The 25,627-nt window shown below is 40.7% G+C and overlaps 1 protein-coding gene across 12 annotated transcripts in view; it reads left to right on the top strand.

Moving 5' to 3' along the window:
* PITPNM2 (phosphatidylinositol transfer protein membrane associated 2) overlaps nt 1-15,776 on the top strand; it is a 450,474-nt gene extending 434,698 nt beyond the window's left edge. For all 12 annotated transcript variants that reach the window (XM_089661994.1, XM_089661992.1, XM_089661991.1 and 9 more), the window contains 6 exons: nt 411-527; nt 5,171-5,319; nt 10,150-10,299; nt 10,383-10,566; nt 11,336-11,464; nt 12,065-15,776. In XM_089661994.1, the coding sequence (XP_089518120.1) occupies nt 411-527; nt 5,171-5,319; nt 10,150-10,299; nt 10,383-10,566; nt 11,336-11,464; nt 12,065-12,403 (1,068 nt within the window). In that variant the 3' untranslated portion in view covers nt 12,404-15,776. The remainder of the gene's footprint in view (nt 1-410; nt 528-5,170; nt 5,320-10,149; nt 10,300-10,382; nt 10,567-11,335; nt 11,465-12,064) is intronic.
* The last annotated feature ends 9,851 nt before the right edge of the window (nt 15,777-25,627 follow it).

Raw genomic sequence — 25,627 nt, 5'->3', positions numbered from 1 at the left:
AGTTTGGGCTTGCATTCAATTTATGGTACCTATGTATTAGATGGCATTCTTTGCTCTGATTGTTTTTCTGCCAGATTTTAGGACAATCTAAATTCTAGGAACTGCTTGCACCACTGGCTGAGGCCCACTGAATGGAAGAATCATCACTATTGTGTACCCTGATAAGTTTTCACCAGAGGTGTGTGCGGTACCCAGGTGTGGACCGTTAAAGTGTACCGTGTGTGTATTAGTTAACAAGAATACTATATCTAAATGTGAAAAAAAACTTTCTTAAGCTATATTAATGTACAGAATTTTGAATTTGCCTATTCTTTACAGAATTTACCACACATTGATTTTCAGCAAGGTACATAGTCTGCATATCTGACACAAATTTTACTGTTAACTCTACTGTATTTCTTACATTTCAGAACGTTGCTGCCAACCACAGAATTAATGATGCGGTAGCCAATGAAGACGGACTACAGACACTTAATGGACGATTCATGTATGGCCCTCTTGACATGGTCACACTGACTGGTGAAAAGGTAGGTTGTAGGTGCACTCATGCCAATGTTTGTATGTTCGTGTTTAAGCCATTCGGTTTACATGTCTTGAAAGTTCTGTTTTTCATGTAAAAAAAAAAAATACACACACACACAAAAAACTGCCAAACTCGATGGACCACTTTTTCTGCCATCACTCTTCTATGTTTCTGTGTTAAAATTATATAGCTGCAATAGTGGATACTTTGACTTTCCTGCATGTACCAAACTAGATGGATGGAAAATTCTCTTGCATGATAGTCACATCCACTTATTGTATTCATTTATTGAACAACTTTTGTTGCCATAGCTTATAGAGTACACATATTTTCAATATTAAATTCCAGTTTTTTTTTTTGCTTTGTATCACACACACACACACACACACCTATAGACTATACATGTACTGTAGGTGTTATAGCTGCTATTTATTCTCTGGGTAACACTTCCACCCTTTGCAGCAATTTGTATAAATCATTGCCTATGTTTCTATAACATAACCTGTCTGAATGACACTCACTAAAAATGTGCTACTGCAAACTTTGCTTGAGGCAATTGTAGCTATATTAGTGCACTTGCAACAAAAACAGTTGAGTACTGTCCATGATACTTTTTAATTTAAACTAACATCCAAATTTTCAGGACAAGCTTTTGGGGTTTAGCCCCTTCTTCAAGGTCCAAGCAATACTAATACCGGAAGTTTTAGCAAAATGTTAAGTAAGGCCATCTCTAAAGAAAACAAAACATACTCAGTAATGTTAATTAAACCTGTATGGTTTGTGAGATAATGCAGTGAGAGGGCTAAGGACTGGGAGCAAGAATAAGTTACAGAGGTTAGAATGGCCATAAAACTGCTGGAAAGTGATATAGAAAACTGAGGTTCACATTTATCCCATTATACTTTGTGCCAAATAGAAATATAATTCTTACTTCGGTTTTCCTTTCCTGAGTGTGTTTGAAGTTTCCTTTCAGAATATTTACTAAAAGAAAAAATCTCAGGCCTTGTAGAAAGTGTTAAACGCATTAGTCACAAATACTGCTAGTTTCCTGCACGATGCAACTGATTTTCTGAATAAAATCAACAATATACAGCAATTGCCACCAAATACACTTCTAGTCACTATGGATTTAGAATCTCTGTACAGCAACATCCCTCACAAGGATGGGATTGCTGCATCTCACAGATTTTTATCATCCACCATCATTACGAAACCACAAATGCAGTGCTCATGATGTTACACAGCACATTGAATTCATTCTAACACACAATCATGTCACTTTCAGTAATGCCATCTGTCTTCAGTGTATGGGTGCTGCTATGGAAAGTAAAATGGCACCTCAATATGCTAACTTATTCATGGCTGACCTGGAAGACAAATTCCTTAACCGCATACAACAAAAGCCATAAAGATTCTATTGCTATATTGATGAGATTTTCATCATAAGAACAAATGGTGAAGAAAATCTAATAAAAAAATATCCATTGATCAAAACATTTCCCACATCAATGAAACTAAAAATGGACTATTGAAGCACACATCAATTTCCTAGATACCACTGTATCCTTAAGGGATGGCAAGCTGCACACCTCAATATACAGGAAGCCCACTGACAGATGCAACTATCTCTACAGTTCTGCTTCCACCCCAAGCATAACAGACAGGCCATCATACACAGCCAAGCCATCAGATACCATCCAATATGCTCGGACCCAGAGGACAGAAATAAAAATCTAAGAATTCAAATACTAGGAGACTCTTTCCATAAGAAAGGTTACAAGGACAAAACCATCAATACAAGCATAAACAAGGCCTTGAAAACCCAAAGTGAAAATCTCCACAATCTCTACAATACAAAGAAAAAAAAAAGAAACCAACTGTGTGCCTGTAGTAACCTCATACAATCCAGCACTAGAGAAGATAAGGAAGAGAAGAGTTGCAACTCATCATAACAGAAGATGAAACACTGAAATAAATATTCCAACAATCCCCCAGTGCTCTCTTTTAGGCAACCACCCAACCCCAGACATTAACAAATCAGCAGGAAACTAAACTCTGATTACCAAGCTGTTATGTGCAGCCAAATCAAGTGTCCCACACGCATGAAAAGGATCTTCAGTATTACAGGATCATTCAGCTATACTTTCAGTAATGCATTGTACCTTATCTGATGCAAAAAATGCAACCAAGGATCTTAAGTTGAAGAAACAGGACAGAAATTACAAAAATAATGCATTTACACAGACACACCATTAGAGAACGTAAGGAAGATGATTTCTGCACACCCGTGGGACATCAACCAAACTAAACTATATAACAGTGTTTCTTAACCTTTTTCCAATCAAGGCACCCTTTAAAATTAAGCACAATCTCGAGACACCCCATTTTAAAATGTGAAAAACTAAGCATAGTGTAGCAATTGTACATATGTACATTTTGGTAAAGACCCTCCATCTTGTATCATTTCTCACTCCAAATCAACTCCCCCCTCCCTCTCTGTTGAGTGACACGTGGTCCCTGTGTGCTGGGTTCAGGAGTGCACAGGACACAGTTGGATATCCTTCATGGTTGTAAACCCAATTAGCTGATGCCATGGTGTATGGCAAACTCTTGCTCTGAAGCTGATTGTAAAGCCATAAACCCGGCAGTCACTGGACTTCAAAAGCATTCCAGGATAGCAGTAAAACATATATCCCATGTAAAAACCACTTTTGATAACTTAAAATAGGGAATACATACAATCAAACAAAGCATATATTCGGATAGCTCAGTTTAATGCGAGTCGCCTGATATCTTACACCCCTAGATTAAGTCTACCCGAGAGCAGAAAGCGATAGGTAGATATGTCATATCTGATATCTAGAAATTCAGCAGATGATTCTGCATATTATCCTACCAGTGGATAGGATGCTCCATGTACCTGTGGAAGATTATTGACCATGGTATAAACGTGTGAGGGATTTGGTCATAGCGGAGTTCCCCACCTAAACACCCTCCCCAAATGAGGCGATTGGTTCTCTGCTTTAAGGAGACACCCTGCTGGTGGACTAGAAAATAGACTGTCAGGCCTGAGAGAGTTAAGTTGAAGAACCTTTTTTAATATCAGGAACCAACTTTGGGAGAAAAGGCACCCTTTTGCTCTGACACTTGAACGCTGCTTAAACCAAGGCTGACGGCAAGTATTCTACCTCTCTAAACTTCTTTCTGTTATCTCTCTGTTGTGGTATTGCTCTCTGTGTGTGTGTGTGTATATATATATATATATATATATATATATATATATTGGCTACATCTTTTTCTGTAAATACTTTTATTGCACCATTTTGACCTTTTTAGTAATCTTATTTTCTGAAAAGTGTTGAACTGTTTCTAAAGCTCTTTAATGCAAACTAAGAATCCCTGTCTCTGAAGAGTACTACTGTGTGTTTTAAACCTCTATATACTTCTGCTTGCGGTGACAGTGTGTATCCAGACGATTATTCAAACATCATAGTGTTACTGCTAAGATTGGCGAGTTTCCTCCTTCTCCGTACAAAAAGGCGGTGGTGGCAGTATGAACGGTTAATTGCGTAATTAACCTGACCCAGTAACAATCGCTTTCAGGCTGCGGCACATAGATTGTGGTCCATTAGCTGGAAAATCTTTGTGCAGGGTGCAGCTGAGAGTGGTATTGTTACACACGTGACAGCGCGGTTTTAGATTGGCTAGTCCTTCGGTCACGAGTTGGTGAGAAGGGCTGGGAGTCTGATGCCGCGTCCGTCACACATAGTTTTACATAGGGCTGCCTCCACACACGTAAGACACCCAACATTAGAGGTGATTTATGTTGGGTGTCTGACTAGTATTCCATCATTCCTTCCTCATCTTCTCTCCCCCTCCCATCTAATATGACCCCAGTGCTGAAAGAAAGAGGCAGGGGATCAAAAAAGATGCTGTGCCGGTGCCTGTTTTCCTCCTTATCAGCCAATGATGTCATTGGCCGCTAGGACTCTGGCAGCTGGCCTGAAACAGCACCCAAGGTTGTCATGTTGTACAATTAAACCTGTGGCTTTGTGTAACAAAAAAGCAAGCTTGGTCCACCCTCTGGTTTGGGCAATTTGGGTAAATATTTAGGCATTTTGCCAAGGCACCCTGGTTGAAGAAGGCTGCTATAGAAGACATGAATGTTTTAGTTGTTAAAGTGAACTTCACAAATACTCAGGAACAGAAAACCTTTGAACTAAGAATGATAATTCTATATGACACAAAAGATATTGGACTAAATGTGGACCTCAGTTTTGTAAATCACTGTCCAACAGTTTTATGACCACTGTCACCTCTGTGACTAAGTGACTATAGTTGCCTGGCAGTTTCTGGCTTCAAAACCTGGCTTCATTTCCTGGAACAAGCATGCAGACAGTGAAGTCATACTTATTGATATGCATATTTATTCTGCGTTAGTGACTCACTTACTGTTCACCTTTTACCAATCGTGTTGTAACACTTTTATTGTACACATTAACAATGTAATGGAATCCTTCTTTGAGTGCATCACACTCCGCAGTGACAATTATAATGCTAGTTTTAATAGATTTCATAGAATTAAACATTTGTGTGGTATGTGCGTCATTCATTCCTCACTCTATTAAAATAATTGTCTTCCTGCAGGTGGATATTCATATAATGACGCAGCCTCCATCTGGAGAATGGGTTTACTTTGATACTGAAATAACCAACAGCAGTGGCAGAATTTCCTATGTGATCCCTGAGCATAAGAGACTTGGAGTTGGGGTATATCCACTGAAAATGGTTGTCAGGTATTGTTATGCAATGCTAAAAGAAAGCTCTTAAACTGTACTTAATTTGATACTACCATTTGGTGATATAACAGTACCCTAAAATGTAATCGCTTGGTCCATCTAACGAGGAAATACATTGCCCACCAATTAGCATTTTTCAGTACATGACTCTTGTCAACAGCTATTGAGCCACAGACCATATACACTGATCAGCCATAACATTATGACCACCCACCATAAGCTGTCAGTAGCAAAGCCTTTAGGTCCTGTAAGTTGAGAGGTGATGCCTCCTTGGATTGGACTTGTTTTGCCAGCACATCCCACCAATGCTTAATTGGATGGAGATTTGGAGTCCAAGGCAAACTCTTGCAGCTGACACTTTCATGATGTCAAACTTTTTGTTGTGTTCCTCAAACCATTCTTGAATTACTCAGACCAGGCCACCTTCTTCCATTGCTCTGTGGTCCAGTTCTGATGCTAATGTGCCCATTGTAAGTGCTTTTAACTGTGGACACGGATCAGTATGGGCACCCTGACTGGTCTGCAGCTACACAGCCCTATACACAACAAACTGCAAGTACAGTAGCTCTTCTATTGGGTAAGACTACACAGGCTAGCCTTGCCCGCCCATGACCCTGTCACTGTTTCTTGCCAGTAGGTCCTAACCACTACAGTTTTTGTGGTGTGCTCCCGGTCTTCAGTTTTGGAGATGCTCTGACCCAGTCATCTAACCATTACAATCTGGCACTTGTCAAAGTTGCTTGCTTTTTTTTTTGCAACACTTTAGAGTAGTGGTCTCCAAACTGCGGCCCAGGGTCCAGATGTGGCCCTTTTCTTGCTTTTATCTGGCCCCTGGCGCATTTTTCCTCCCACTGATACAAGACACTACAGGTGAAACTCAAAAAATTAGAATATCGTGCAAAAGTTCATTTATTTCAGTAATGCAACTTAAAAGGTGAAACTAATATATGAGATAGGCTCATTAACTAATATATGAGATATACTCATTAAGAAGTTGGATGTTCCCAAAGTGCTGTATCAAAGCACATTAATAGAAAGTTATGTGGAAGGGAAAAGTGTGGAAGAAAAATGTGCACAAGCAGCAGGGATGACTGCAGCCTGGAGAGGATTGTCAGGAAAAGGCCATTGAAAAGTGTTGGGGACTTTAACAAGGAGTGGACTGAGGCTGGAGTCAGTGCATCAAGAGCTTCCACACACAGACAGATCCTGGACATGGGCTTCAAATGTCATATTCCTCTTGTCAAGCCGCTTCTGAACAACAAACAACGTCAGAAGCGTCTTACCTGGGCTAAAGAAAAACAGACCTGGTCTGTTGCTGAGTGGTCCAAAGTCCTCTTTTCTGATGAGAGCAACTTTTGCATCTCATTTGGAAACCAAGGACCAGAGTATGGAGGAAGAATGGAGAGGCACACACTGCAAGATGCTTGAAGTCCAGTGTGAAGTTTACACATTCTGTGTTAATTTGGGGAGCCATGTCATCTGCTGGTGTTGGTCCACTGTGCTTCATTAAGTCCAGGGTCAACATAGCCGTCTACCAGGAGATTTTGGATCATTTCATGCTTCCTTCCACAGATGAGCTTTATGGGGATGCTGACTTCATTTTCCAGTTGGACTTGGCACCTGCCCACACTGCCAAAAGAACCAAAACCTGGTTCAATGACCGTGGGATTACTGTGCTTGATTGGCCAGCAAACCCACCTGACCTGAGCCCCATAGAGAATCTATGGGGCATTGCCAAGAGAAAGATGAGAGACATGAGACCGAACAATGCAGAAGAGCTGAAGGCCGCTATTGAAGCATCCTGGTCTTCCATAACACCTCAGCAGTGCCACAGGCTGATAGCTTCCATGCCACACCGCATTGAGGCAGTAATTGCTGCAAAAGGGGCCCAAACCAAGTACTGAGTACATATGCATGCTTATACTTTTCAGAGGTCTGATATTGTTCTATGTACAATCCTTATTTTATTGATTGCATGTAATATTCTAATTTTCTGAGATTGTGGATTTGGGGTTTTCATGAGCTGTAAGCCATAATCATCACAATGATGACAAATCACGGCTTGAACTATCTTGCTTTGCATGTAATGAGTCTCTCATATATTAGTTTCACCTTTTAAGTTGCATTACTGAATTAAATGAACTTTTGCACGATATTCTAATTTTTCGAGTTTCACCTGTATTCCTCCCACTGATACGAACAATGGGGCATAATTTCTTCATCAACAGCTGGGCACTATTCCTCTCATTGACACCAAAGATAAGGCACTTTTCCTCCCACTGACACCAACAATGGGACACTATTCCTCCCACTGACACCAACAATGGGACACTATTCCTCCCACTGACACCAACAATGGGACACTATTCCTCCCACTGACACCAACAATGGGACACTATTCCTCCCACTGACACCAACAATGGGACACTATTCCTCCCACTGACACCAACAATGGGACACTATTCCTCCCACTGACAACAATGGGACACTATTCCTCCCACTGACAACAATGGGACACTATTCTTCCCACTGACAACAATGGGACACTATTCCTCCCACTGACAACAATGGGACACTATTCTTCCCACTGACAACAATGGGACACTATTCTTCCCACTGACAACAATGGGACACTATTCTTCCCACTGACAACAATGGGATACTATTCTTCCCACTGGCAACAATGGGACACTATTCCTCCTACTGACAACAATGATGGGGCTCTATTCTTCCTATTGACACCAATCATGGAGCACTATTCCTTCCACTGAAACCAATGATAGAGCACTATTCCTCCCACTGACACCAACAATAGGGCACTATTCCTCCCACCGATATTAACGATGGGGCACTATTCCTTCCACCGACACCAATGATAGAGCACTATTCCTCCCACTGACACCGATGATAGGGCACTATTCCTTGCACTGACACCGATGATAGGGCACAATCCTTGCACTGACACCGATGATAGGGCACTATTCCTCCTACTGACACCGATGATGGGGCTCTATTCTTCCTATTGACACCAATCATGGAGCAATATTCCTTCTGCTGAAACCAATGATAGAGCACTATTCCTCCCACTGACACCAACAATGGGGCACTATTCCTCCTACCGATACCAACAATGGAGCACTATTCCTTCCACTGACACCAACGATAGAGCACTATTCCTCCCACTGACACCAACGATAGGGCACCATTCCTCGCACTGACACCGATGATAGGGCACCATTCCTCACACTGACACCGATGATAGGGCACTATTTCTCCTACTGACACTGATGATGGGGCTCTATTCTTCCTATTGACACCAATCATGGAGCAATATTCCTTCCGCTGAAACCAATGAGAGAGCACTATTCCTAACACTGACACCAACAATGGGGCAATATTCCTCCTACCGATACCAACGATGGAGCACTATTCCTCCCACTGACACCAACGATAGGGCACTATTCCTCGCACTGACACCGATGATAGGGCACTATTCCTCGCACTGACACCGATGATAGGGCACTATTCCTCACACTGACACCGATGATAGGGCACTATTCCTCCTACTGACACCGATGATGAGGCTTTATTCTTCCTATTGACACCAATCATGGAGCAATATTCCTTCCGCTGAACCAATGAGAGAGCACTATTCCTCCCACTGACACCAACAATGGGGCACTATTCCTCCTACCGATACCAACGATGGAGCACTATTCCTCCCACTGACACCAACTATAGGGCACTATTCCTCGCACTGACACAGATGATGGGGCACTATTCCTCGGACTGACACAGATGATAGGGCACTCTTCCTCGCACTGACACCGATGATAGGGCACTCTTCCTCGCACTGACACCGATGATAGGGCACTCTTCCTCGCACTGACACCGATGATAGGGCACTCTTTCTCGCACTGACACCGATGATAGGGCACTCTTCCTCCCACTGACACCAACAATAGAGCAATATTCCTCCCACTGACACCGATGATAGGGCACTATTCCTCGCACTGACACCGATGATAGGGCACTCTTCCTCCCACTGACACCAATGAAAGGGTACTATTCTTTCTGCTGACACCAACAACAATGGGGCACTATTCCTCCCAGTGACACCAACAATGGGGTGCTATTCCTCCCCTAATACCAAAGATGCATTGTTTACTCCCTCTGATGCCAGGACAATTTCTATTTTGGACGATCACAGTACGGCATCCCTCAAACCTGATGGACAGTAAATTTGCCCTTTGTTTAAAATGTTTGGAGACCCCTGCTTTAGAGGGAAGTTAGATTTAAACAAAACTTTGCTTCTGCTGAATTAGACAGTGTTTCAATAAAGTAGCCAATATGTGGCTCAGATGATACTTGTATTATTACTTGGAACTCTTGCTTTCACAGTCATAAATGATTAAAAAGCAAATTGACCAGCATTACGTCTGCTTACCATTAGTTTTGAAAGCAGTGTTTAAAATGAAATCTCAAAACACTTCAGTGGAACAGTGCCCCCTAGAGAGCAAACGGTGTCTATGTAGTTAAGCAGACCGTAGCTTCTTCTTTCTGTATTCCCCATACTGGTCATCTCACATTTGGTAGTGCACATATGTAAGACATTGGGGGAAAAAAAAAAGATTGATAAACTGACCCACAGTAGCCAGATTTCACATGACTGTATCAGTTAAATACTTTGGTTGCTGTGGATTATTTTGTACATTGCACTTATTAAGTATGTTTGTTGTTCGCTGATTGGAGGGTTTCTCTGATATATGTGTATACAAAATACAAATGCCTTTGTAACTATGCCTTTGTCTTTTTTTTTCGTTCTAGGGGAGATCATACATATGCCGATAGTTACCTCCATGTTTTACCTAAAGCAACAGAATTTGTAGTATTCAGCATTGATGGATCTTTTGCCGCTAGCGTTTCCATCATGGGTAGTGACCCGAAAGTCAGAGCAGGGGCAGTGGATGTAGTGAGGTCAGTGTACTCTGTATTGGAGGGTCTAATAGCTGTAATGCACTGTCCATAGCACTTCTAACACCTACTCTGTCTTCTTCTAGGCACTGGCAGGATCTTGGCTACCTCATTATCTATGTCACAGGCAGACCTGACATGCAGAAACAAAGAGTGGTGGCATGGCTTGCACAGCACAACTTCCCGCATGGCATAGTGTCATTTTGTGATGGATTGGTTCACGATCCCCTGCGGCACAAAGCAAATTTTCTGAAACTTCTGATTCAAGATGTAAGATGCCTTCCATACAGTGAATTGTGGTTGCTATCCACTAATGACCAGATCATGTCTTTTCATTAACAAACACCGTTGCCCCTTACTATTTGTAATTAGTGATTGTAATATAGTACATTATATTACCATCCACAGTATTGTATAAAGTAGGGTATGGTACAACCTTCTCAGGTTTGTTTTTTGTGTTTTCTATATTCACAACGGGGTGATTTTCCCATTCTTTCTGTTCTGGATACACTACAGAAAGTGAGCGTAAATATCTGCAAAGTGAGCGGAAATACCCTCAACAAATCTTTTGTTAAAAAAAATCTAATTTTTATTACAGTCCTCATTTAAAACATCTAAAATTACTGCAAGAGTGGAGTTTTAAATATTCTTATAGCTAAATACTTGTTATTTAAATCTAATTTTCAAAGACCTTACCCTCAGATACCCCAAAGTTCAGCATGATATTACAATGTCTAAAGTCATATTCAATCTTCCTTTCTGAAATAGTTGCTAATTCAACCAAAGGGGCAAGGGGTATGATCCTTCAGTGTGTTTTTCAGGATTTCTCAGCTTTCTTCATCAGGAAGCTGTGGAACCACCTCTATGATGTTGGATATTAAAAGAATGATATTTTTCTTGGTTACAATAATTAATATCTATTGATTTTTCGTGCAAAGGGTGATATTATGTGTTACTTTCAATAAGTACAGGGCCATATGCTTTTTATTTAAGTATGTTTGGTTCATTTTTAAAACTTTATCTATTTTGTTTTTTTCAGGTACACATGAAAATCCATGCAGCTTACGGCTCCACAAAGGATATCTCCGTCTACAGCTCTATAGGTCTGTCACCAATGCAGATCTTCATTGTGGGTCGCCCAACCAAGAAGTTGCAGCACCAATGTCAGGTAAAGCCTCTTTGTGTCTCCTGTTCAGTAACACTGGTATTATATAATTAGAGCTGGCCAACATTACCCAGTACCCGGTAATATTTTACAAGTGATGCAGTTTTGTAGCATGTATGACATGAAAGTGATTTGCCATGTCCAAAGGTCAAAGCTACTAGTAATTGTGATGTGTGTCATATAAGCCACTTCTTGAAATCATTTTATGACTTTAGTTGAAACAAGTAATGACAGTGTCTGTCAGTGGTTGCAGGAAGTTGTATTACTTTGTGTCGTTACCTTGAACAGTGGCTACCAGAATCCAAGACCAAAGGAAGGAATTGTTAAGGCCATAGATGAAAACCTCAAGACTAAAAACCAAAAGGATTGACTGTTTTGCCTGCAGTAGCCAGTTCATGTTTTCTATTTCTAAGCTGCAATTTGGAACATACTTTACTTTTCTATGGACTATACAGAGTCGACCTTTCACACACTTTTGTCATGCGACTGACTGCTTCACTGTGCTACAGGGACATGTACTGTTAGTTTAGGAACTGACATGGTTCTCTTTCTGATTTGTTTCTATAATTGCTTTATAACATCTGTGAATGTTTCTTCCTGCAGTTCATCACCGAAGGCTATGCTTCTCACCTTGCACAACTGGAATACAGCCACCGATCTCGACCTGCCAAGAACACCAACAGAATAGCATTACGGAAAGGAAGCTTTTGTCTTCCCGGTCAGTCAGATTTCCTGAGAAAGAGGAATCATTTACTACGTACCATCTCATCGCAGCCCACAACTAGCGGCAACCACAAACCAGAGCGAACGCAAAGTCAGTCGGAGAGTGACCGCGATCGGGAAAGGGAACGTAGCCAAAGAAGTATGAGCATTGCAGCAGGATGCTGGGGGAGGAGTGCGGCCACCACCAAGCTGGATTCTGGCGTTTTAAGTCAGAAATGAGCTCCCATACCTCCTGAACTAATTCTTGTGCTTGGCTCTTGCCACTTTAAAGGGAGGGGGGCAAAAAAGGGACAGAGGTGCAACTTTGTTGAGACAGAGTTGACATAATGGTGCTACTATATAACAACGTTAGCAACGCTGATGACAAGAAGGGTTGAACTGCAAGCCTTAAAAAGGGTAGCAATGCCCAGAAGATCATTGTGACAGAACCACACAAGGGGACAAGTAAAATTCATAAGTAGTCAATGTTTTTATTTATTTTTATTATTATTTTTTAAGCAGGTTCATAGACTTACCAATGTAAATATATGTGCCTCCTTTATCTTCTTAGCCATCTCTGAAGGGTTACTGAGAAGAATGCACAGCACATGCCCATTTAAATAGATATTTTAGCTCTTATTTTGTACATAACACTCATTTCCCATTAAGTATCGCCACAAAAAGAGGCAGCCTCCGCGGAACCAGTTGTAAACCACTAGTAGTTTCATTCACACCTTTCTCCGCTCTCCGTTCCTTAAACCAAGGCACAACAAATGGAAACATCAACACAAACAATTTTCCCACTTTTTTTTTTTTTTTTGGAAAAAACGGAAGATGTTTTTCATAAAATGTTCCAAGACTACGGACCGTCTGCCTTGCTCATTTCAACCGTTATTCTTGTGAGCTGGTCATGTAAAGGACACATTTAGAAATGGACATGAAAGCACTGCACAGGTACTGTTACCTGGGGTTTTGGTGATCAGAGGACAAGTGAAACCCATAACCCTGAAATCTTTTTGTATCCGAATTTCTTAATTTTAATTCTATACATGTCCAGTCTGCTGCTTTTCGCGTGTAGTTGCTCAACTGTATGACCTCATTGTTTTCTTTGCACTGATAATTTTTAGATTGGAGATCTGTTACCATCTCATGTAGCTACATATCCTTGTCCCGTAGTGCATGGTAATTTAATTATTGCTAAGCCAGAGGATAGGTAGAACTATTTTTGTGCTGTGTTTTTTCCCCAGTACCAAGTTTAAGCAGGCGTGCCAAAAAAATAAAAAGTCATACACCCCGTGGCATGGCATAAGCAGAAAGATTTAATTTGCCTAGCCCTTACATTTGCCATGCTAACAATACCTATGAATAGTTGCCTGGATATATTTGTATTCCTCTCCCACAAAGGCTGGTACACATTAAACAAGACTAATTTATTTAAAGAGATCACATGCAGCACACAATGTTAGCAGATCAGTATAATACTGTATTTATCTAGCACTGTGAAATCTCCCTGATTGTCACCATTACAGGTGAACAGAAAGCCAAAAAACCAGATGATTGAACGCTTGTGATATGTTAGATTTAGAATATGTAGAAATACTCTTCCTATATTGATGTTTACTCTGCCCAGCAAGTCTCTGCTGCCCTAGCTCTTCGGGGAATGCGTTCTAATGGCAGTTTCATATAACTGTACTCTATATACAGAGTGATCTGCACCTTTAAGCCTGCTTGAGTGACAGCAGAATTGCACTGCTCACCCTGTATAAGTTAGAGTCCCTTCTCCACTGAAAGCCTGTGTCATGTGCATCTTATATCTGAATGATCAGATACTAGACACACACAGATTACATTGCACATTGTAATAGACCTATAGCTTTGATCCCACTGATAATTGTCCAAAATATTTTTGGTGTCTTTTTCCCCTTTGTACAGAGTATCTTTATGCTTATGTATTAAATGTAAGAATTGGCTGGCCATTGGATTATAACTTTTGAAAGTCTGCAAGTGTGAAAATCGCCAGTCCAAGGTAAAATGTGTGATTGACTTTTGACAGTTACAGTATAAAGCACATATACACATTACATTTTGTAAATTCTCTGTCTGAGGTGTGAATAGGTCAGTATAGCAGGGATTAGAAATACCCCAATGCATGAACTGCTAAACAGAGGGTCTTCTGTATTGGGCTAGCTTGAAACCTTTGGGGAACAACTGATCGAACAGTTATAGATATGGCCTTTAAAATAGTGAATGCTGAGCAATGAGAAAATGCACAAAGGGAGGAAATGTATGTAAATTTATTGTAATGTGCGGGGGATAAGCTATTGTGTGTAGATACTGTATAACAAACAAATGTAAATGTTCAGAAAAGTGGTTATATAAAAGTGAAAGTTATTTATTTATGTAGAAAATGTCTCGGGTGGGGGCGATCCTCTGGGTTTTTAATGAATAATTAAAAAAAAACACACAAAAAAAAAAAATAAGTAGCTTTTTGTTTCAGGCGTTCTGTACAAAGCAATTAAATTAAAGGACCAACTATAATGTAATTGTCATTTGCATAAGTGCAATATATTCTTGAGTCACCCTCATTGTCCCATACTTTCCATGTAGACTTGACAATCATATCCTATATATTTCCTCATGTTTTTTTGCTCTTTGTTAGACTTTTTGAAAACCTCTTGCCTTCCCTGACGATGGATATTTGGATCTTTGCCACGTGGAAATAACACCGCAGAATAATTCATTATGACTGTAATAATATGTTATCCAGAACTGTGGGATTGCTCCAAGATTCCGCCAGGAAGGAGTTAATAAAAAGAAATTCAGCTCATTGTTACCTGTTAGATACAGCGTGTTAACATGTTAGTTTGTGTTTATTTTTCAAAAGCAATAGTTCAATTCAGCTTCTAAATGGGGTTGGGGGCCAGCTAACTCTGAGATAGCTGTGTATGTATAAATACTTATTCCAAACCAGTTTGCATCTGCTATTGTTTATTGTCTCCATTGCTTCTGGAGGCCTAATAACCTCCACCTATGTCAGTTTCACCTTTGAGAAGTTGTATCCTTTGATTCAACATCTTAGTCTCAAATAACCAAAAATAAATAATACGTTTACAATGTTAGTAAAATACAATAAATGAAAACCAGAGGTTACCATAACGTACAGATTTCATTCCTGTAACTGGTAAATGTGTGCGTGTGCAGATGTTGCTGGCACTGACAAGGTTAACCACAGCTTGTCTCCTCGTCATGGATCCTGCACTTTCTTCTCAAGCCCAGACAGAAAGGTATTTCACCTTTGCTGCATTTCCTAGAAGCTCCAGTAGCCTTACATTTCTCATATTCCTGCCAGGAGTATAATCTTGACTGTCAGCTTTCTACAGTATATAATATTTTATTTATAGAGACAATAGTAAATGAAGACATGGAGACTTGCACAAGACTGAACTCTTCCAAATGTCTGTCTGCTGCTCCCTGGTTTTCATTTTTTGTATTATTTTGGTGTGTGTATAAATACTATTTTGCTTGTATGTGTGTTAGTGTGTTGTTTTAGGCCTCTGTGCTTTCTGTGCAGTACCCATTGTACGTTACACAGATTAAAGATTTGGGAAGGCTATTGGATTGTATCTAATTACTTCATCGTCGGTGGTGCAGCTATACTTGCAAAGCATGAAGGGGCTGGCATTGCAGGTAAGGAAAGCTCCCAGTTCTGTTTGAACCCTTTGGCAACTCGAGATGGTTTTAGGGGTTGAGAGGACTGCTTAGGAGACCCTGCTGGTTAAAATAACAATATCTTAATGGGAATCATACACAGGTCAGATGACCAATTTGCTCTTCCTCTCTTCACAGCCATACATCATTCTAATCTTTCTTTTCACATTCAAGTATCTGTATGCTTTAGGGTTAAAAGACTACAGTTTGTATGGGGATAACAGAGGATGTCCTCTTGGAAATTTGTAGCTGTACCCCACATCACTATGTAGAATGAGTGGTCCTGACTTCAGTTTACCAACCCCTGTTATGGACCAGTACGTGGTTAATGGGTAACGCCACTTTTGCTAAACATAGTTCAAATATAATTGCTAAACAAGCCTTCTGTAATTCAGTGTTTTAAAAAAAATACATAATTTGGTCTGCAATTAGTCATGATTTTCAGAAGCATTGTTCCCTGTATAAGGGTATTCTGTACACTGTTCATTCCCTGTTGATATGATTGGCATAGTGCTGCTCCCAGCAGTGTTTCTCCTTTTATAATACATGGACTGATTGTGTGACTACAGCAGGAAGAGTGTCACACTCAGGATGTATGAACTGAGTAAAATATGAGGTTTGGTTCACTGAAACAAGTAGGACTGCAATGATGTTGGCAGAAAAGATACACAAAGGGAAATCACAGAGGGTGCCATTGTTGACCTTATCTTGAAAGCATTAGTTTTTTCTGATTATTTCTGTGTTCTGTATACTTCTGCTTGGTCAATGTATACAGTGCATTCATAAAGTATTCAGAACCCCTTCACTCTTTTCATTTTTGTAATGTTACAGCCTGATACTGCAGTTGTTGAAATTCATTTTTTTCTCTTTAATCTACATTCAGTACTCCATAATGACAAAATGAAAACAATTTTAGAAATGTTTGAAAAAGGAAAAATTGAAATACCACATTGGCATAAACATTCGGACCCTTTGCAACAACACTTGAAATTTAGGTCAGGTGCCTCCCATTTCTCTTAACCTCCCTGGCGGTATTCCCGAGTGTAGCTCGGGGTAAAGTTTCAGTACCACAAGCGGTAACCCCGAGCTACACTCGGGCTTACCATGCGGCGCTGCTTCGGGATCTGTTCTTCTCTTACCTTGTCCTGCGCTCCCGCGATGTCCCTCCTGCAGTGTCCCCTGTAATTCCGGCATCTGTCTTCTGGGTTCCGTCCCCTGTGACGTCAGGGCGTACGGGGAGGGAACAGCGGGAAATTTGAAAATGACAAAAAGTGACATTCACTAAATACACTAAAATCACTTAGTAAAACATTACTGTATCAAACCATTTCACATACATTTTGTCCCTAGTGCTTTGTCCGGCGCCCTGCCTGCATTTTTACTGTTCTTTCTGCCTGGAAACTGAGAAACGCCCATGGCGTCCAAAAAGCGTCCCTTTAGGTCAAAAGCGGTTTTAGACCAGCTAGAGAACAGTGATAGTAAATTAGAACTACTTGCAGAATTGAGTAGTAATGATTCGTGGGGAAATTCGTCATCAGACACTGAAAAAGATTTTGCGACTTTGCTCAGTGATGTGTGAACTCGGCGCTATATTTCAAATTTCAGTGTTTTTGGTTTGATTATATTATTAAATTAAATGTATTATTTTATTATTATTTTTTATGATTATTAAATTATAATTTATGATTTCTTGTTTCAAATTTTAACATACCCGGGATGTTTACTAGACTCTTGTTCAGACAGATTTCAGTGAGTTATTCCTAACAATTACAGGCCTACAATAAATATACAATAAAAATAATACATATTTCCATGCAAAAAAATGTACCGCTTTGAGCACAGAAATATGGACATAATCAGACCGCTTGGGAGGTTAATTGTTGCTGAGATGTTTCTACACCTTGATCGGAGTCCATGGTAAATTAAATTGATTGGACAGGATTATTGCAAGGCACACACCTCTCTATAAAAGACCTCACAGCTGACAATGCATACTGTATCAGAGCAAAAGCCATGAGGTCAAACTAACTGCCTGCAAAGCCCAGAGACAGGATTATTGCAATATGCAGATCTGGGAAAGGCTAAAAAAATTTATGCTGCACTGAAGGTTCCCAAGAGCTCAGTGGCCTCCATAATTCTTAAGTGGAAGGTGTTTGGCTTAACCAGGACTTTTTCAAGAGCTGGACAGCTGGCCAAACTCGGCAATCAGGGGAGAAGGGCCTTCGTAAGAGAGGTGACCAAGAACCCAATGGTCACTCTGACTGTGTCCCATCCCACAGGAGTTCTTGAACTGAGTTCCAGATGGATAACAATCACTGCAGCCCTCCACCAATCTGGTTTTTATGGCAGAGTTGCTAGACAGAAGCCTCTTCTCAGTGCAAAATACATAAAATCCCACTTGGAGTTTGAAAAAACACTTTTTTTTTAATTTGTGCAGCATTATCACTGTATTAGTGTCACTGGTGATGTCAGATTGTCCACACTATGACAGTCCTGCTATACGTTGCTGATTGCCGCCAGTACTAGTATAAATAAAAATTCCAGTATATATACCATAGTTTATAACTTTTTCACACAAACTAATCAATATACACTTATTGTTGTTGTTTGTTTTTTTACCAAAGACATGTAGCAGATTACATTTTGGCCTAAATTTATGAAAATACTTGATTTTTTTTATTGGAAATGTTTTATAACACAGTAAAAAAAAATTTTTTTTCAAAATTTGCAGTCTTTTTTGGTTTATATAACAAAAATAATAAAAAAAAAAAACAGTGGTGATCAAATACCACCAATAGAAAGCTCTATTTCAGTGGTCTCCACTGATGCCAACAATGGAACATAATCCCCACACTGACACGAATGAAGGGACACAATTCCTCTCAATGATACCAAGGATGGCACACAATTCCTCCCAATGACACCAACAATGGGGCCCAATGACACCAATGATATTTTACAATTTTTTTTATTTTTTTACCATACTGTCAGCAGTCAGTATCCCTGATCACCAGCACACCAGTTATGATGACGGTATACTGCAGTGGTGACAGTATGTTCAAATTGAGAATTGTGAAAACATTTTATTTACTCACTTGCCCTCTGGAAGATTTACCCCCCTTCCTGACCAGGCCATTTTTTGCTATTTGCTATTTATTTTCAACTGATAACTGCAGTCATTCAAACAAAATGTATGTCCTTTTTTCACACAAATAGAGCTTTCTTTTGGTGGTATTTGATGTGGGATTTTTATTTTTTACACTATAAACAAAAAAAGACCGAAAATCTAAACAAAAAAAACGAAATTTTGGTCTAAATGTATGACAAAATGGAAAATATTTTTTGCTACATGTCTTTGGTAAAACAAATTGTGTGTAAGTTATAATGACTACAAACTATGGTATAGATACTGGAATTTACACAGCTTTTACTTTCTGACTGCCTATCGCATTTCTTGAGGTGCTAAAATGCCAGGGCAGTACAGACGCCCCCAGATGACCCCTTTTCAGAATGTAAACACCCTACGCTCTCTAAGAGGCATGATGAGTCCATGGAAGATTTATTTTTTCCACAAGTTTTTGGAAAATGACAAACTTTTTTCATAAGTTTTCATTTAAATGGTATATTGCTCACACATGCCATGGGTATATGTGGAATTACACCCCAAAATACATTCTGCTACTGCTACTAGCCACATACAGAAGCCCGAAATCCAATGACCACTTTGAAAGCCTGAAGGTGCATAAATTCCTCATTTCACTTCCTCAGTACCTATCACAGTTTTGGAGGCCCTGAAATGCCAGGATAGCACCCAACCCCCCAAGTGACACCTTTTTGGAAAGTAGACACCCCAAGGAATTTGATAAGAGCCATGGTGAGTATTTTACAGATCTAATTTTTTCTGATAAGGTTTCGAAATATAAAGAAAAAATATTTTTGTTTTCTTTCTTCATTTGCCAAAAACTTGTGGCAACGAGATCTGCAAAATACTCACCATGCCTCTTATCAAATTGCTTGGGGTGTATACTTTCCAAAAAGAAGTCACTGGGGATTTGTACTACTCTGGCATTCAGAGCTTCCAAAACTGTGATAGTCAGGAAGTGTAATGAAGAAATAAAGCCCTTTAAAAGATTTTGTATACATATACCCATGGCATGTGCAATATATCATTTACTTGACAACTTTGTGTAAAAAAAAAAAAACAATTCTCAACAACAGCTGCCATGGAAATTCGAATGATTATGTCTGCGTGAATGGAAGACAGAATGAAAAAATACTGTTTGTCCTTCCACTTTACTGCGAGCAATTCATCATTTTTCAAGCAGACTTTTTCCCCCTTTCTAAGATGGGTATTTACAAGCCATTGGGGAAAGCCCCAGCAATTAGGTTACATGGTGCCACTTGTGTCAATTCCAAGATTGTATAAATGTCTAAATTTCAGCGTATAAGTAGTACCCCATATGGAAAAAGGGTGACAACAAGTCCCAATATATCTGTCCACTGCTCCCCATGTAGTCTGGGCATCGGGGGGCTCCACATGACTATGTTTTCCCTCGTAAATCCAAAAAGGTATAGCTTGTTGCCCTCTCACAGGTCTTATACATTTTGACCCCATATCTGCCATGCTTGCTGGGGAGAAATTGTTTGAGTGCAAGGCGGCCAGAAAAATTACTGAGGGACTCATCAACACAGATGTTTTGCTGGGGAGTATAAACATCTGAGTGTATTGTCAATGAAATGCATAAATCGCAATATATTCTCATATCTATGCCTGGCATGGCAGAGAACAAGAGCAGATGATGAATTGGGTCTATGGACCAATACAACCGCAATTCTTTTTTTTTTTTTTCAGTAATGCCCATGTTGAGGGTTAGGCCCAAAAAAAAATTTTAAATTTGAAAACCGTAATAGGCTGCACATCTGAATGGTCTGGCAAGGTTTGAATTTGAATTGGCGTTGATAAATTGATGTGCATATAAAGTGCTTTGATCCACCATCAATCCATACAGCTCCAAAAATCAGGGGGAGTAGTTAAATTTGCTGTTTCCACTTGAATTCCCGATTGGGCAGTGAATAGGGGAAGTATGGTGCTGCAGAATATGTGGGCTGCCAATCAGGATTTACAAGCACATCCAGAAGGACACTATGGGCTCTACAGGCCTGTGTTCGAATTTTTGGTGGCTGCGGAACACTACTTGTACTTGCCACTGCACTTATGGGACTCGCCACGTCACCAAGTGTTACTGCAGTGCTGGCATCTATAAGACCAGAATGTACTAGGCCACTGGTGCTTGCCAGTTCACCAAAAGGTAGAGCGGTACTGGCACTGTGCTGCATATGAGAATCATCATGCAATTGTAACACCTCAGCAACCTGGGAAAGGGGTCAGGTACACCTGACCTTAGCAGGCACCTCTACTCACTCATCTAAGCTATCTGGCAGGGTGCCGCTGCTGTCTACAGGTTGGTTATCTGACCCTGATTCTGTCAGTGAGGCTTCCCCTTCACTCTCATCTGACATACTCAGAATCCTGTAGGCCTCTTCACTAGTGTACCTTTCCTTGGACATTTTGGCCACTAAATTTATAGGTACCTAGTGCAACTCACAGGAAAAAAAGCACCTGGCTGGCAGGAATTGTTTGAACCGATACAAAGAAATTTACCTGCTAGTGCAAGCAAAGATCAGGCCTGATCTTGCTAACCCTGCAGTTTTGTGTGCAATGTATCAAGTGACCGTGATCTACTGCACTTGCTGGGGGAGCCAGGGGTTAAGCGTAGGGGCTAAACACAGGTGCCGGGGCTGATTCTGCTAACGCTGCGTTTTTGGGGATACTATACTATTGTGAAAGCTGGTATAGTTCTGATCTGATCAAAGATATTGGTAGAAATACAGTACAAAATGCAATTAGGGCGGGACCACAGCTTGAAGCACCTTCCTCTCGAAGGCCTGTTTCGGGCTGGAGAGCAGATCCAAGCGGTAGTGTATAACAAAGGTTTGGAAGCTAGACCAGGTGGCGGCTTTGCAGATCTGGAGGACAGAAGCTCTGACCCTTTCTGCCCAAGACATAGCCAGCTCTCTAATGGAATGATCTTTAACTTTCAAATGTGGCACCATAGAAGATGCTTGATAAGCTTCTGAAATTGCTAACTTCATCCATTGTGTTTTTTGAGCACGCTTGCCTTTGTTTGGTCCCGAAAACAATACAAACAAACTAGGGGTGGAACACCAATCTTTGGTGTGCGCAATGTAGAAAAATAGATATCTCCTTACATCCACATTGTTGAACTCCTTGTCTTTCATATGTCTAGGGGCCCCACAAAAGGAGGGAATCACGATCTCCTCAGAGCAATGGAAGTCTGATGCCACCTTATGTAAAAATGCGGGTTCCAGCATTAAAATTATTTTGTCTGGAAGGATCACGCAATAAGGCTCCACAATCGAGAGTGCCTGGATTTCACTCACTCTCCTAGCAGAGACCAGAGCCACCAAGAGAACAGTGTTCAGCATTATAGAGCAGTCTATCAGTGGCTGAAAGGATTCTTTGCAAAAGGCTTACAGTACAACAGAAACATTCCATGGTGGGAACCTAGATTGCAAGGGTTTCCATCCTCTATTTATAGCCGTTAAAAATCTCTTGATTAGAGGGTCTTCCACTGGGTGTAGTGCTAGAAAGAGCTGCCACCTGAACTTTTAGAGTGTTTGGGGCTAGATGCAAATTGTTTTGTAGGAAATCTAAAACTGCCGGAGTTGATAGAACTGCAGAATTGCTTCCACACTTTGTTATAGTAGAAGATTTCCTGCTCCCAAGGATGGCCTCAATTACTTTTTGAGATAGTCCTTTTCGCTTAACTAGTTCCCCTTCAGAGGCCAGGCCGTCGGAGAAAGATGTCCACCGAAGGTTGAGTCACCACCACTTGGTTTATGAGGTCCGGTGTGTTGGGAAGCCTCCAAGGATCTCACACACTTAACTTGAGCAACCCCATGAACCATGCCCTCTTGGGCCAGAAGGGGTTGATAAGAATTACAGTTGCTGCAGAGAATTCGATCTTCCCGATTACTTTCTGAATCTGTGCAAATGAGGGAATGCATACCAGGTCTTCTACACATACAGTTGTGTTCAAAATTATAGCAGTGTGTTGAAAAAAGTGAATAAAGCTCAAAATCCTTCTAATAGCTTTTATTTCCATACACACAAATGCATTGGGAACACTACACATTCTATTCCAAATCAAAACATGAAGAAAACTATATCAAATTTGTGTTGTTTCTCTAAAAAAAATTGAAGAAAAGTGAATATTAGACTGTTCAAAAAAATAGCAGTGTTTGTATTCTTCTTTACAAACTCAAACATTCACTATAAAAACTAAAAAATGTTTGAAGATTTTGCTTTCCTTTGAATCACTTAATGAATATTTAGTTGTATAAGCACTGTTTCTGAGAACTGCTGTACATCTGTGTTGCATGGAGTCAACCAACTTCTGGCACCTGTGAACAGGTATTCCAGCCCAGGATGATTGGACTACATTCCACAGTTCTTCTCTATTTCTTGGTTTTGCCTCCAGAAACTGCATTTTTGATGTCACCCCACAAATTTTCTATTGGATTAAGATCCGGGGATTGGGCTGGCCACTTCATAACGTCAATTTTGTTGGTCTGGAACCAAGATGTTGCACGTTTATTGGTGTGTTTGGGGTCGTTGTCTTGTTGGAACACCCATTTCAAGGGCATTTCCTCTTCAGCATAAGGCAGCATGACCTCTTTTAGTATTCTGATGTATTCAAACTGATCCATGATCCCTGGTATGCGATAAATAGGCCCAACACCGTAGTATGAGAAACATCCCCATATCATGATGCTTGCACAACCATACTTCACTGTCTTCACAGTGTACTGTGGCTTGAATTCAGTGTTTGGGGGTCATCTGACAAACTGTCTCCGGCCACTAGACCCAAAAAGAACAATCTTACTTTCATCAGTCCACAAAATATTGCGCCATTTCTCTTTAGGCCAGTCAATGTGCTCTTTGGCAAATTGTAACCTCTTCAGCACATCTTATTTTCAACAGTGGGACTTTGCGGGGGCTTCTTGCAGATAGCTTGGCTTCACATAGGCGTCTTCTAATTGTAACAGTACTCACAGGGAACTTTACACCTTCTTTGAGATTCCTGGAGCTGATTGTTGGCTGAGTCCTTGCCATTTTGGCTATTCTTCTATCCATTCGAATGGTAGTTTTTCGCTTTCTTCCACATCTTTCAGGTTTTGGTTGCCATTTTATCTGAGCAGCCTATCATTTTCTGCACTTCTTTATATGTTTTCCCTTCTCCAATAAACTTTTGAATCAAGGTACGCTGTTCTTCTGAACAATGTCAGGAACGACCCATTTTCCTCAGAATTTCAGAGAGAAATGCTCTGTAACCAGCATGTACAACATTTGCTGCCTTCCTTCCTTAAATAAGGGCAATAATTGCCACCTGTTTTTCAAAGAATGAATGACCTCACTAATAGAACTCCACACTGCTGTTATTTTGAACATGTCCCTTTCAATTAGTGATTCAATTACACAGAATCAGCAGCATGCATGTCATGACTGTTGGGTCTGTTGGATTTCTATTACTCTACTACGCCTGCTAGTAAATTATTTGCCATGTAGAAATATCATTTCTACCAAAAACAGTGATTGATCAGGTTAGTGATGTCTGACTGCTATTATTTTGAACACAACTGTAGTTGAAACACAGGATCCAACCCCATGCTTAGTAGGTCCTTCTGTAGGGAAAAAAAGTGTTCCATGTTCCTGTTCTCTCTTGTGGCAAATAGGTCGATCTAAGGACTCCCCCACTTCTCCACAACTGGGTTGAAGATAGACTGATACAGACTTAATCTGCTCAGACAATCTGCTAAACTGTTCAGATTGCCTTATAGATGTACCGATGACAGGGACGCTTTATTTTCTTCTGCCTATTTCAGGAGGTCGTTTGCAATCTCCATCAGACCCACAGCACTTGTACCTTCTTGTTCGTTCATATAGTAAACTATAGCTATGTTGTCTGAAACTTCCATGTGTTTTCCTCTTAACGTTTGAGCGAAAGAGGTCAGCTCTTCCAGGACCACTGTCAGTTCTCTCGCATTGGATGAGCTGTTGGCCCATCGGGTGAACCAGGGCCCCTGGGCAATTTCCTTGTTCACTTGCGCTCCCCAATACCATGCACTTGTGTCCATGGTGACAATAACAGTTTTTTGCTGAGACCACAGCCGGCCTACTGACAGATTTCCCAGACTGAGCCACCACTTGAGTGACTGACTTACTTCTAGAGGAATGTTTACTTCCTCCGATAGAGACTCTAGAGCAGTGGTGTCAAACTCAATTTCATTGTGGGGCAGCATCAGCCTTATGGTTTCCCTCAAAGGGCCGATTGTATCTTTAAGACTAGATGTCCAGAGCACCCCCCCCCCTTATATTAGATGTCAAGAGCCCCCCCCCACCATCAGACATCAAGTGTCCCCCACCCTCCCTTACATCACAGTGCACCCTCTTACTTTGTGCTTCTTCTGCAAAGAAACTGGGGGTAGAGGATCAGAGAAGGGCTGGAGTCAGCTGCTGGAGTCTGCTGAATGCTGAGGCCCAGCGGAGGTGGAAATAAGAGGGTGCTGCAGCGGCACAGAGAGTCAAGGGATCTGTAGGAGGTGTTCTGTACTCCTCTTTGCTGCCGACAGCTGAGACTAGATGGGGCAGCAGAGATGAGGGGGGATGCTGCA

This window comes from Staurois parvus, unplaced genomic scaffold (genome assembly GCF_062004578.1).
Source record: "Staurois parvus isolate SC_StPar_1 unplaced genomic scaffold, SC_StPar_1.0 ptg001418l, whole genome shotgun sequence".
In the NCBI taxonomy this organism is placed as follows: Eukaryota; Metazoa; Chordata; class Amphibia; order Anura; family Ranidae; genus Staurois; species Staurois parvus.
Note: the sequence above shows the minus strand (reverse complement) of the source record. Positions and strands in the feature narration are given on the sequence as shown.